General features: G+C 35.2%; 1 protein-coding gene across 2 annotated transcripts; it reads right to left on the reverse strand.

Moving 5' to 3' along the window:
* Positions 1-870: 870 nt before the first annotated feature.
* Positions 871-10485, reverse strand: spmap2 (sperm microtubule associated protein 2). Of its 2 annotated transcripts, none has more exons than XM_055201497.2 (7): positions 10139-10485; positions 9380-9499; positions 8876-8940; positions 8085-8151; positions 5878-6001; positions 4632-4794; positions 871-1127 (listed from the first exon to the last, which is right to left on the reverse strand). In XM_055201497.2, exons 2-7 carry the CDS (start codon positions 9466-9468, stop codon positions 889-891), a joined length of 747 nt encoding a protein of 248 aa, XP_055057472.2. In that variant the 5' UTR covers positions 9469-9499; positions 10139-10485; the 3' UTR covers positions 871-888. The 2 variants fall into 2 exon arrangements, with proteins under 2 accessions (XP_055057472.2, XP_055057471.2); XM_055201496.2 differs by having other exon boundaries at positions 5878-6004; positions 10139-10480.
* Between the last annotated feature and the right edge of the window lie 3922 nt (positions 10486-14407).

Consider the following 14407-nt stretch of genomic DNA (forward strand, 5'->3'; position numbering starts at 1 on the left):
TTCTCCTATTTAATGCCCTTGTGTTTGCTGTCGTGTGCTGGATTGTTGTGTATCTTTAAAATAGCATCTTGCGTGCCTTGTTTCGTTATATTATTTGAATAATTGCTTTTGTTTGCTCCCTCGGGGCTATTTTGTTATTAAATATGGTCTTTTGTTGAAGAGCTGTCTGCACTCGGGCTCTGTCCACCACCACTACTAGGGGTATCATATGCATAGTACAGCCAGTGCCAAATACTGAAAAGTAATATTTTTTGTGTTTATTTATAGTGATGCTTGCATGTCTTCTTGGGTCTTACAAGTCGTGACAATATCAGACATTTACATGCTCCCATCAGTATATAGATCAGTGAGTCATCGGTCTAATATATGCTATACGTAATACTGTTTACTCTATCACTCCAAAGCAGCGACCACTCTTAATGATAAATGAGCAATAATATCTCTCATAAGCCATGAAGGAATCATAAGCTCATTTCTTATTTAGAGTTTAATGAACAAGAAATTACATACACAAAGCACACACCAGCATATAAAGACAAACCCTGAAGGGAAATATTTAAATGATCCGGAGTTATTAACTGGCTCCTGAACGTGTGCTTACAGCAGGTGCTTAGACTATTTAAAACTACAGTATAAACCAACCTATAGTCAAACGTGCAAACAAAACAGGTACTGTACAGTAAACCGGAAAGCAACTCCACCATTGTCTGTATTGTCAGTATTGAAAGGTTTCTTGTTGAAAACAATAAAGTACCCTGCACGATGCCTAAGAGTTACCGTGTGCATAAAAAGTGAAGCCGATGGTGTACTGAACAAATGTATGAACCAATATGTGACAAGTTAGGAATGAGACCATGTTGACACTACAGATAGAGGAACGAGCGTTTATTAGCCTTTACATTTCCGTGGTAAGGGTAATGAAAGCTCCAGTAATCTTGGAGAGGCAGTGGCCGCCCGAGCAGCAGGGGTGACTCTGTAAGGGTCATAGCCCTCAAACAGGGCCTGACGGGTCTTTGGCCGAGCCAGGTCGTGCAGTCTGTTACTGGCTGAAGCTTTCAGAACATGTTTGGGAATCGGCCAAGATACGGGCCGGGCGAGAACGTGCTGTGGATGGACCTGTTTAGGGGCTATAGGTGGAAAATTAAAAGAAAGAGAGAAAGAAATAATTACAATTCTAACTGGGGAATGAATCCAGGTATAATTAACTGAGAAATGTTTATATTTATGTACTTCCCAGATACTTTTATCCAAAGTGATTTGCATGACCTATTGAGTGTTTGTAAACAAAGATGACATATTTTGTGGGCGGAACCCAACTGGTGGAAGAAAGTGACAGCTCTGCAACAGTGGTGTGAAGTGTTAGCGTTAGCCTCCTAAGACCTGAGCTTTGGTTTGGCTTGCATTTTAAATTTCTTCCAGCTGGGGTTAGCAAGAACCAATAAATATAATATCCAAATATTTTCCTTGAATATGAAGCAGTGTTATTGTCCATGATTGTGTACAACAGGTTCCAGTTACACAGAATTCTGCAAACAACAAACAATGTGATGTTCACGTATGTGGACACACCACGTCTTAGGAGGTTAAACTGTGATTGTTATGGATACATTGTTCTTTTAAAGTCTGTTTCCTCCTATGTTTCCCTTTAGTCTAATGTTTCTTATAGTGTTTTCATCACGTAATTAGGGCTGGGTATCGATTCAGAAAGTCCAGATCGAATCGTTTTCGATTCACAAGCTATCAAATCGATTCGATTTCGATTCTCAGGTCACTTTTTATACTCGATTCAACTCAATGAATATAGATTTAATACAAATACTATATTAATAAAAAAGAACAGTGAACAGCAGTTTACAAGTGGGTAATTAATTAAAAAATTAAAAGCCACAACACTATAATCGTTGTCTTCCTTGCAAAATCTAAAATGCTTCCATACCTCTGACTTTTGGTGGCATCAACGTCGATGAAGCACCTGAAACCGCCATTTTAAGGACTGAATGAATGAATGACAGGCTCGCCTCTCGCTCCTTGGTAACATCGCGCAAGGAAAAAAGTGAAGAAGACTAGTAATTAGATTAACGTTTATCATACTTTCAATGATAGCGGAAATAAATATGAAAGAAAAAAATCGATTCGGCTCTTTGAGAATCAATTTTGAATCTACCAAGTTTTAAAAAACGATTTAATCGAAAAATCTATTTTTTTGCCCAGCCCTACACATAATGTTTTTTTTTTTTAAATAGATTAAAAGTTTAAATGTCTTGGCTACTGAGATGTATATGTAATGCTCTTTATTGCAGGGCTCAACATAAAGGACTGCCCGGTGGCTCAGGGCAAGCGTGAGAGAAGTTCGGGCCAGTAAAAAGTATTGTCACTTGCCCGATCGGGCCAGTGCATCACCCTCAGTCACTAAAATATATTTTCACCAATATATATTGTTAAACATCTTGGAAGCAGACATTTACTTGGGTAAAACATAACGAAAGAAAGTTTGCTGTCAGTTTACAGGTAAAGCAGAAAAGTTTTACGTTGGAACATGTCTGTTGTATATATATACAATTATATTTGACTTTTGAATTATTATTTTTAAATATGTAATAGACACTGAATTTTTTTTATGGGGGCCAGTGAAAATTTTGGAAGGGAAACTGAAAACCTGAACCACTGGCCCCAACGGGCCAGTATAAAAAATGATTTGCGTTGAGCCCTGTTTATTGGTAAATCAATTATTTGTACAATATGAATTGTCAAGTGCATATTAAAGCAATACTATAATGTATTCTATATATTACCATTTATTAAATATTTCATCATTTCCTTGTTTTCTATTATTTTTTCCCTTATATTTGTAGCCTATGTGTTTGTTCTAAAACTATTATAAACTATTATGTTTACATACAAATTAATATGGCTGTTTATATATTAATAACACTTTACATCATGTGTGTGTGCTATATTTATAGACCGTTTCATCAGACGCACGTGATACACGTCTGGATCCGAACCTTACTTCCGGTTTCGTTTTTAATGGTCTGACTAGTTGCTAAACTGATCTCTTGAACAAATGACTCGTCGAAAATAACAAATGTTTTGGTTTCCTAGGTAATCTATGTGTTGTTTTTTGCTTGTTATATAAATAAACTACGTTTAAAGAACTTTGTTGTTATTTCTTCTTAGCGGAGTTTACCAGAAGTTACGTGCGGACCGCGACTGCCGTTTGTTTATGTTGTAACTGCTGAAACCGTCTATACATGTAATAAGAATGTAAACATAATAATTTTAAGATGGTAAAAATAAATAATATAAAATGGAAATTTATGAAATATTTAAAGGGGACATATTATGAAAATATGACTTTTTCCATGTTTAAGTGCTATAATTGTGTCCCCAGTGCTTCTATCAACCTAGAAAATGTGAAAAAGATCAACCCAGTAACTTAGTTTTGGTTAAACAATTCTCTGCAAGCATGTGAAAAAATAGGTCATTGTAATTTGGCTCCTATTGTGATGTCAGAATAGGATAATACCACCCCCTAATCTGCACTATTCAATCACAGCACAGCCATTTAGTACAGAGAGAAAGAGAGAGAGAAAAAATAATTCACAGCACAATTGAGTTTCAATTGCAACAAACCACCATCATTGTGATCAGTGTTTGCACTTCATCCGCTCATTTGCATTTTAAATGACACACCCAAAATGGCACACTTTTAACAGACCTAGATTAAGATTTCGTTAAGATCTTTAAAAAATCTCATTATATGTCCCCTTTAATAAATGGTGATATTATTGCTTTTTAGTATAACCAATTCAAAGCTTTAATATTTCCAAATAAATTATAAACGTAAGGTGATGAAAACGCTATAAGAGACACAAAGAGGGAACAGACTTCGACAGAACAACGGACATTTTCTCGACTTATTTTCTATTCTAATTATTAAAAGATTTCCAAATGATTTCATCAATCCAGTCTGTCCGTTTAAGGGCTTGCAACCTTAAAAGCCTACGTTTATCTTCAAATGCTGTTTTCAACGACGTATTTGATAAAAATGAAGGCCATCTTTTTTTGCCATTCGTATTCTGACACCCAAAAGCACACCAAGACATTTTCTAGTGAGTTATATTGCCTGTTTAACTCATGAATGAACTTTTCCACTGTTTTTCTACCAGCACATGACGTGAATTGAACACATGATCTACAGGTCTTCTTATTTAACTGTGAGAACTACACTGAGAAAAATCTAAGTCAATTCAAATGCTGTTGAGCTCTTAGGAGATCTGATCATATGATATCTTACATTATCTGCAAATCTGCAAGCTAAATATTTGTTTTCTATCAGACACCAATGTTACATTGAAGAGCTAAGTTAGAGCACTGCATTAGCAGTGCAAAGGTCACAGGTTTGATCCTCTGGGAATTCGCATATGAATTTAATGTTTGCAAATGTATGCACTGAAAGTTGCTTTGGGTAAAAGCATCTGCCAAATGCATAAATGTAACTGTAAATCCACAAACCAATGTTCAAATGGAGGCCATAGGTAATTTTAAAGGCAATTGGTTGCTTTGAGTCTGACTTTATATTTAGGTAATGATGTCATTTACAGTGTAAAAATGTGCTGATATGTACTCACAGGCCAGCTGTAGTACACGTGCGGAAGGTGTCGCTGTGGGAACGGTGATGGTGTGGACACTTGATTCAGCACTTAAGTTGGTCGACATCATCTTCACGTGCTTCGGTTGTGCCAGCTGACAGATCCTCGGACTCGCCCTGGCAGATTTAACCGCAGCGCTTAACTGTGAGGCCAAGAAACAATACTTCTATCATTCACTGATAGGGACACTACATCAGTGAATAGTGCTTAAAAATATTGGTGTAAATTGATGCAACATTTCAAAACCAAGACACATGTTTTAGTGGTATAATTTGATTGGTTAAATCACGCACGAAATATCCATTTAAATGGGACATATCATGAAAATCATACTTTTTCCATGTTTAAAGGTGCAGTGTGTAGATTTTAGCGGCATCTAGCAGTAAGATTGTGAATTGCAATCAACCGCTCAGTTCACCGAAATGCATAGAGAAGCTATGGTAGCCGTAAAAGGACAAAAATGTTGTTGTATAAGACAAAATACAGTAGTGACGAAACACGGTCTGTAGAGCAGTTTGTCTGTTTAGTGCTACTGTAGAAACATGGCGGCACAAAATGGCGACTTCCATGTAAGGGGACCCGCGGTGTATGGAGATAAAATTGGCTCATACTAAGATAATAAAAACAATTCAGTTCATTATGTAAGGTCTTTATACACCACTGATAATATAGTTTTGTAGATTATATTGCATTTCTTTCAAGGGATCCTCCTAAAATTTACACACTGCACCTTTAAGTGTTATAATTGGGTCCCCAGTGCTTCTATCAACCTATAAAATGTGAAAAAGATCAACACAGTAACTTAGTTTTGGTAAACCATTCTTTGCAAGCATGTGAAAAAATAGGTCACTGAAATTTGGCTCCCCCTGTGATGTCAGAAAGGGATAATACTGCCCCTTAATCTGCACTATCCAACCACAGCACTACTGCCATTTTTGCATACACCTACAAAGTGGCAATTTTAACATGCTATAATAAATTATTTATATGGTATTTTGAGCTAAAACTTCACATATGTACTCTGAGGACACCGAAGATTTATTTCACATTTTAAAAAGTGAAATGTCCCCTTTAAAGAACCCAGAAACCAATATGCTGATCTAAAAAAATCTAACAACAAGACCGCTTTAACTTTCTTTAGGGAACCAAACATTTTTATAGCATTACTGTGAATAACCTTTTGAAGCACCTTTAATTTAAAATGTTGTGCATTTACTGTACTCACAGTGGTTAAGAGGGGCCGATCGGGCTGCCAGCCTTTAGCAGGTAGACGAGGCAATGCCAGCGAACAGACTCTTTGGGAAGGATGTGCCTTCAACGCTGCTGCACTAACCACCCGTTCTTGTGACCTTCTTTAAAGAAAACCACAGAAAGATCCCATGATCACAAGCTTTGACTTCAGATGGATTGCACCTGAGAGAACTGGATTCATATTTGCTTATTAACCAATTACAGATGTAATCATCGGTTGAGAAAGCAACCAGGTTGAGTCTTGCAATAAGCTCTGAGAGTTTTGTGTTTGAATGAAGCCATAAGGACATTGTGACTGTGAGAGTTGTTATTGCCTGAAGATGATTGTTGTAATTCTGGTGATTAAACTATAAACTGATACGGTACTGCTGAGATCTATGATGGGCCACTGAGGAAGTCAAGCTACTGTTTGGGCATTTTAACAAAGAGACAATATAATGGATATGAGATTTACTCTCTCACTCAATGACGCATGTTGCTTCTGCACTTTGATATACTGTACTTTAGAGGTTATATAAGATGCAAATGTGTCTATACTGCATATATTAATTCATTCATTCAGTAAAGCCCAGATCAATAACTTATGTTACAGCAGTATATACGTATACATTATACGTGTCTAGATTAGAGTAATACTGATCACTCAAACAGAGTCAAACATGAAACAAACAGGGGAATAACCCAGATAAAGGTGTTTAATTTTAGGGGTTTCACTTAACATTCCTGATAACTTTCTGAGTAATTTCACAGAATATTTACATTTTTTAAGATTTCAGAAGAAGTAGCCCAGCACGCAATTGCCGTCATTTCACTGTACAGGGTAACTATAGACCTGATATAGTCTGACTATGAGTAACCCCCTTTTAGACGAAATAAACTTCAATTTTGTTACATGTCGTTTTTGCCAAATAAACTTTTGATAATATTTCACCATGTAAGTAAGTCAACAGTGATTACAAGGTGTTTTGTTTTGGGCTATGGACGTCTATTCAATTTTCATTGACAGCCCAAATCTTACCTTGTTTTAGCCTAGACTTTAGGGCTGTGTATGGATGGCTATAAGATGTCGTATAAATGCAAATTTGCTTGCTGGGAGTTTACTCAAACGTGTAAATGCTCATATAACTTGCCATCCTATCTTTACCATGTTGAGCCCCATAAGAAAATCATACGGTGGGATTTTATATATAAATAAATATATACAATTATTAGTTTTGTTCAACTTAATAGAAGTCAAATACATTTGGGATGGCATGAGTGTGAATAAATGATGAGACAATATTTATATTTGGATGTACTATGTGTTTGTGACCTTTAAAGGTGACATAGAATGATTGAACGGAGTATTTATCTTTGTTCTGTGATGTGACATGTAGACAAACATTTTTTTGTTTGGGTCTGTAATGCCTTAGAAGCTTCCTAAAAACCTCTCTCAAATACCTCTATTAGGGTGGGGGATTTTAAACAAGTGGTTTTGCACCTATTTGGCTCCCCCTACTGGCTTAACTTGCAATCTCATTAGTGATTGGCTGACTTTGCTGCCACTCAAAAAATGCAGCCAATTATTTTAAAGTGGAGGGGCAGTTAGATGCCTGTGATGTCATTAGCATCAGTTTTTCAGAGTGGGCTGTTTTCTAGCTGACATTTCTAAAAGAGGAATTTCTATGAGACTGAGATGTTTAGCATGTTTAGCACTTTTTGTATGTTTGTGAATGTGGGTATACTACCATTATTCAACAAAGACAAGGTAAAAATGTTTTTTCATTCTCTGTCCCCTTTAAGAACAAACTCCAACGTCAGGTTAGATCATCTGATCAAATTGAGTGCCTGCAGGGATGACGTATTTTTGTATGCTAACCCCACAGCAGTTTGCGGGACACTGGTTCCCTCGCAAAAAGGCCCATTTATTTTTTCCCATAGACGTCTGGATTATCGTCATAGGATTGTTGTCATAAACATTTGTTAAACACAGAGCTTATTTTTTGTAATAATCTATGCGAAAATGGAATGGGCTTTTTTGGCGAGGGAACCCGTGTCCCCTAACTTCCAGGTTGGCCTACAAAAATATGTTATCCCTGCAGCACTCTAATCAAGCAACCCTAAAAATAATTTACACAAAAGGCCACATGGCTCATATGGTATAATTTGTCTTCTGGTCAGTGTCTGTTGTACATTAATCACCTGCTCTCCTCCAAATAACGGCTTGGTTGTTTGCTCTGGGCAAGCTGCTCTAAGCGAGGAGTCAGTTCTGTGGAGACAAAGTCAACATATCACTTCACACAAAATAATAGTCCAATAAACAGACTAAAATGCAAACAGAATAGTACTTAATAATACATATTGTACACAGTTTCAACCCCATCAGATTTAATCTTTATGTTTATTGCCCTCTTACAATTTAAAGGGGACATTTCACAAGACTTTTTAAGATTTAAAATAAATCTTTGGTTTCCCCAGAGTACATATGTGAAGTTTTAGCTCAAAATATCACATAATTATTATAACATGTTAAAATTGCCACTTTGTTTGTAGGTGTGAGCAGAAATGTGCCATTTTGGGTGTGTCTTTTTAAATCCAAATGAGTTGATATCTGCACTAAATGGCAGTGGTGTGGTTGGATTAAGGGGTGATATTATCCCCTTCTGACATCACAAGGGGAGCCAAATTTCAATGATCTATTTTTTCACCTGCTTGCAGAGAATGGTTTTCCAAAACGAAGTTACTGGGTTGATCTTATTCATATTTTCTAGGTTGTTAAAAGCACTGGAGACCCAATTATAGCACTTAAACATGGAAAAGTCCGATTTTCATGGTATGTCCCCTTTAAAAGTAACAACCTGCAGAGAAGTTCATTGTATGCTTTCAATAAGGAAGATAATTTATTGTGACAACTTTAACTGATTATGTTTTTCAGGCTATAAGCTGTCAGAAGAGTGATTCTTGTTTGATTTTGTGAAGTGTTTTTGTCATACCAAACCCAGTAGTGGAGGTTTTCTTTGTTTCAGCTGGTAGTTCATCAAGCCAGTATACTGAGCGCCTATAAAAAACAATTATTACTTAAAATCACAGAGATAATACTTGGTTTAAGCACTGCATTTTCAATCTATACTGTGATTTTTTATAATGTACTATACTATGGTGTAGACTATAAGACTGTGATGATCAACAAGAGTTTATGTGTAGATTTGCTGTTTCACAGAGCCCTCTTGTGGACATACATGACTGTTCATGTTAGATCATAACATTTATTTATATTTCATAACATAGGCTAATTATGATTCCTGTTTGGTTCATGTAACATTCAGGTTATAATCTTATTAATTGCTGGCACTAATCATGCTTTTGCATCTATATGCATTCATAGATTATAGAGGACATGATTAAAAAGTCAAATGAAAGAAAACTTGCTGGGTCCCACGAGATCATACATAAATGTACATTATCTACAAAAATCAGCATGCTTGTGCAAAGACTACCTGTCTGGGAATTTAAGCAGGTTGGGTTTGGGCCGGGCGAGCTGATCTATACGTGTGGTCATGGCCGTTTCTGGGCAGATGAAGCGCATCACTGATCACTTAACAGACTGCGTAGTTTATCTGGAAAGATATTTAACCGGTTTAAACAGATCAAAACATTAAGCATGGAGCAACATTAACACATTGGCTAATCAAAAATACAGAAGACACAGAACAGCCCTAAGAGTGAATGTGGATAGCATTGTAAGCTCAATTTGATTGCTTTGGCAGATGATGTTTATAATAATGATTACTAAACAATATTTCAAAATATGGAAAAACCCAGCTGATGGATTTTACTTAGCCTATGTTGAGATATTATATTAACCCATGGATGTCAAATACAGTCATTTAAATTCTATGTTAATATTATCCAAACGATAAAAACTTTTGTAGCCTACAGTTGAATAGAAATAGACATAGTAGGAAATTGTAAATGAAAATCACACGAATTAAAAGGACATGAACAACTATAAGGTGTAAAGTTGTATTTACTGACAGGTTTTGCCTGTCAGATAACTTAATGAAAATTAATGTCTTGACACCACTGAGGAACATGAAGTTTTCTCATCAATTCATTGCAACCACATTAATATTAACAGAAGTAAACATATGAATACGTTTAGAGACAATAACAAACTAAATTCATGCTGTAATGACCGATTATCATTAGTTTTTATGAGATTTTTGCACAGAAATAAGTGTATCCATTTAACTCACCGGTCCATGGACTGCAACGCATCCTGCAGCGCGTCTTTACGCGTGAAATCGTTACTATAGCAACGGGTGACGTCATGACGCGTTTAAACCTTTTCTTTCAAATGCTACGTTCACGCGTTATCGTAACGTTAATTACCATTATTTTATGATGACAACGCAACTTCAACTCGACGCTGTCCATATCCTCAAACTGGGCAACAGGAAGAACATTAAATTAAACCCGCTTAAAAGAATAGTGTTGCCAGCTGTAAAAAAAATCATAAAACAACATTAAGTTACATGTTAATGCTTCAGCTAAATAACACAGAAGGTGCGTCCAGTAACAACATACTGGAAATGTTTGTAGAGGTCACGTGGTACAAGCAGTTGCGGAGACAGAATGAGGATGATGTCAAAGTCCCACGAGAGCGATTCGAGGAACCGTAAATGGAAGAAGTAAAGGAGAAGTCTAATTTGACTCACTCTCGCGGTACTTTGACGTCATACATACATTGTGTCTCAAACAGCTTCATAGTCCCCGAGCGTAGGTTCGGACACTGGTAAGCACCCTAGCTCACTTCAAAATGGGATACTGTTCACTTATTTTCAGTTACATGGATGCATAGCGCGTTTATAATTCACAGCTGTTTCACAGCATCAACAACCGGCAAACCAACATCTCTCACTTCATTTTTAAATACTTGTTAAAGTATATTGTGAAAACACTTTCATTATTCTACATATCCGTGCACATTTGGAGGAATATTAAATTAAGACTGTGGTCCCTTCCTGTTTCGCAATCTGTGTTTGTTTAAAGTTAAAACTAAAACAAACGTTTGTCTTTATAAAGTTTGAGTTAGATCGTGCGATTTTCGGTTGGAGAGCTAGCAGAAAAGGTCACGTGATTTCGGGTAAGGGAAAACATTTTTATACTTTTTTTTTGAACAGTGAACATAAAATGTAAATATAACGATGAACAGATACGAAAATTAAAAAATATATATAATTTACGTTGAAACAAGTACAAAGTATATATATAAGTATATAATATATATATAATACTGAATTTATGTATTATTAATGATTATCTAAGGTATTCATTAGCTATTCATTAATGATTGCCTCATTAGCAACTAATGAAGAGTCTGTCTGATTAATATATTAGTTCATATATGAATTGTTATTAATTTAATGTGTAATTGTGGATTAATTCCATCATCACTTATTTTATTAACTAATAGTGTTAATTAATTTGTTAATTACCACAACTGGTCAAAGCCTTATATTTCAACTTCCAGATAATACAGGTAAACTAATATGCATTAATGCATTATTAATTAAAGCATTAGTTGTGTGTTAATTAATACAATTACTAAATAATGAGTTAATAATGATGTGCCATGCCTCAACAAGTAAAGTCACAACATAATGATATGTTTGCAAACCATTAGCTATGATTAATTAATAATTAATGACCATCATCACTAGAGTTTATAAAAGTTATTTATTAAACACTGGTTTCCAAAAACATTGGCAAAAACAAATTTCCATAACACACTACATTTAAACACAACATTAAAACATTTAAAAACAAATAATATAAAATTAAATACTATAATATATTCCCCTCTCTATGACAACTTAAAAGTTAATGTCACATAGTGACATATGACATACAGCTATAAATACATATGTCATGCTGGTGGTGCTATCTAGTGGATTTTCAGAAACAATAGGCATTTCACAATTCCTTATGGCAACATTAAAATGAATACATATCGTTTTTAGTCCATGTACAGCATAAACCACTAAAATCTGTTAAGAAATGCAAATGTTATTGTGTTTTTAATACCCAGAAAGTAAAGCTCCCCTGTTTACTTGCATTCGTTTTCAGGCACATAACTAGGATAGCCGGCCCACGGGCCTGTTTATGTATCGCAGCACTTTACTCCAGAAAGACATGTTTCTTCAAGGTCTTCCTCGCGCTTTATCCAGTTCCGCTTATTGTCTAAAATTTAGCATGTATTGAAATCTCTTGAGACTGTAGTTCATGCTTTCATTGTTTCTCCTTGTATAGTGGTACTTTAAAATCCCAACCCAGCAGGCATATGACTGACATTCAATGTTGAAATGCCAGCTGGGAAGTGGCTCGGTAACAATTAGTCTAAAATGCTGTTGCAAAACTTCTTAAGAAAGGCTGCAAGTATGATTACGCTGCCCCACTTCTGCAAGCTCTTCCCTGGCTTCCGATTCAATATAGGATTAATTTTCAAATTATCTTATTTGTTTACAAATGTATACATAATCTGGGCCCGTACACTCTAAAAACAAACGGTGCTATATAGCACCAAAAGTGGTTCTTTGCTCGTAATCATAGAAGAACCGTTTTTAGTGCCATATAGCACCGGTGAAGCACCAGTGAAGGTTCTTCTATGATTACGAGCAAAGAACCACTTTTGGTGCTATATAGCACTGTTTGTTTTTAGAGTGTATGTATAAAGCCGCTCAGAGTAAAATTTTAGTCAAGTGTGTCAAAATTCTAAAAAGACGTCATTTTACTCTTATTCCTAGACTTAAAAATAAATTTGATTTATAAAGCCTCTAAAGTGTTAAGACTAGGTCTCAGCTCCTAAATTATTTAAGAGAGCTGGAGAGGTCTCTTAACCTAGTTAAGAGTAACAAGAGGGCAGCAGAGAGGCAGAGATCATGCACTTTACAACTAAGAATGCGTTAGAATTACTTTAATTCAAATGTATTTCTATAGCATTCATGAAAAAATGTATTATTACATTGTTGCAGAGCAGAAAATGTACAAAAAACATTTTAGTAGTATATAGATCAGAATTAATATAACATGAAATATAAAGAGTACAGGGTTTTTATACAATGTATATTATATTACACAATATAATATACAGTATAAGATGTATATTAGTAAAAAACATATTCAAGTGCTTGCACAGTACCAATAATTTTTACGGGATTATCAAGACAGCAATTGTATATACTTAAATGTATAGAAATTTGAATAATATACACTGTAAAAAGTTAAAGTTCGATCAAATTATTAATAATCCCTAAAAATTTTATGTTTTTTCAATTTAAATTTTCTCAGTTTAACTTTTACGTTTTACAGTTTATGATAGGTAAATAAAATACAATAAAAATAAAAATGTGAAGTATCTACAAGATTGCAGTGACACTATAACATGTAAAGTGATATTAGAGTATACATTCCTGACCCAAAACATAATGTTAACAATGTTAGCAGTGAGCAGGCCAAATGTGAAAGTGACAAAGATGGCAAAAATTACAATTGTGTTTAAGTGGAGAAAACCAACTTAACTTGATCATCTTGTTGAGGCTTGATCATCAAAGTATTTTTTTAAGTGTTTGCAAACTTTAGTATTTTCTTTATTAACAGCTTGTGAGTGAAGTTAAAATAATGTGATTAATCATCTTAATTTTTTTTAATAACATTATGTTTGTCTATTTCATTAACATGTTAAAAACTTAATCAAAATGGTGCAAAATGGTTATTTGTAATATTGTTAAACATTTTGTGAAGCAAATTTAAATTAAAATATTTAAAACTAATATAATTGTAATGTCTTCATGATTCATGAATGTATGGTGTCACATTCTGCTGTGACTGTATGACATTGCCGGCTTTCTATTGGCTGATTCAGAGGTTAAGGGCGGCCATTTTAGGTTGAAATTAGTCCTCAGTTTGTGGCACTTAAGTCAGCACTTAAAGCAACACCAAAGAGTTTTTTTTACCTTAAAATAACGTTTCCAAAAAAGTTTCAATGGTTCATCCACTCAAAACAGAGTGAACGGCACTTTCACATTCGCTTTGCAGCCCTCTATCGGCCAAAACCGCACTAAAGAAGTTTCCAACCGTCGGGTAGTGGTCCTCTAGTTCGAGTGAAAACTACAAAAACTTGCTTTACGGCAGACCTACAATCCAATCAGAGCCAGCTATGCTGCAGTATTTATGACAGTGGTAATGAACAATTGCGCTTCTAACCTGTAGGGGGAGCAAAGAGCAATAAGTCTTTAGTGTTGCTTTAAGAATGAGTCTTACACTTTACTGAAAGTTGCTTTCAGCTTCTTTATAAATGTCTCTATTCTCAGACTGGTCCTACTCCTTACTAAGAATTTTTTGACACTTAAGTCATAGCTTAAGACTATTCTTAAGAGCATTTCTGAGATGTTTTATACATACGGGCCCAGGTGCATACAGCAAGTAAAAACTAATTAAAAAACAAATAACAAGTGGCAAACAAA

This window comes from Misgurnus anguillicaudatus, chromosome 2 (assembly GCF_027580225.2).
Source record: "Misgurnus anguillicaudatus chromosome 2, ASM2758022v2, whole genome shotgun sequence".
NCBI lineage: Eukaryota > Metazoa > Chordata > Actinopteri > Cypriniformes > Cobitidae > Misgurnus > Misgurnus anguillicaudatus.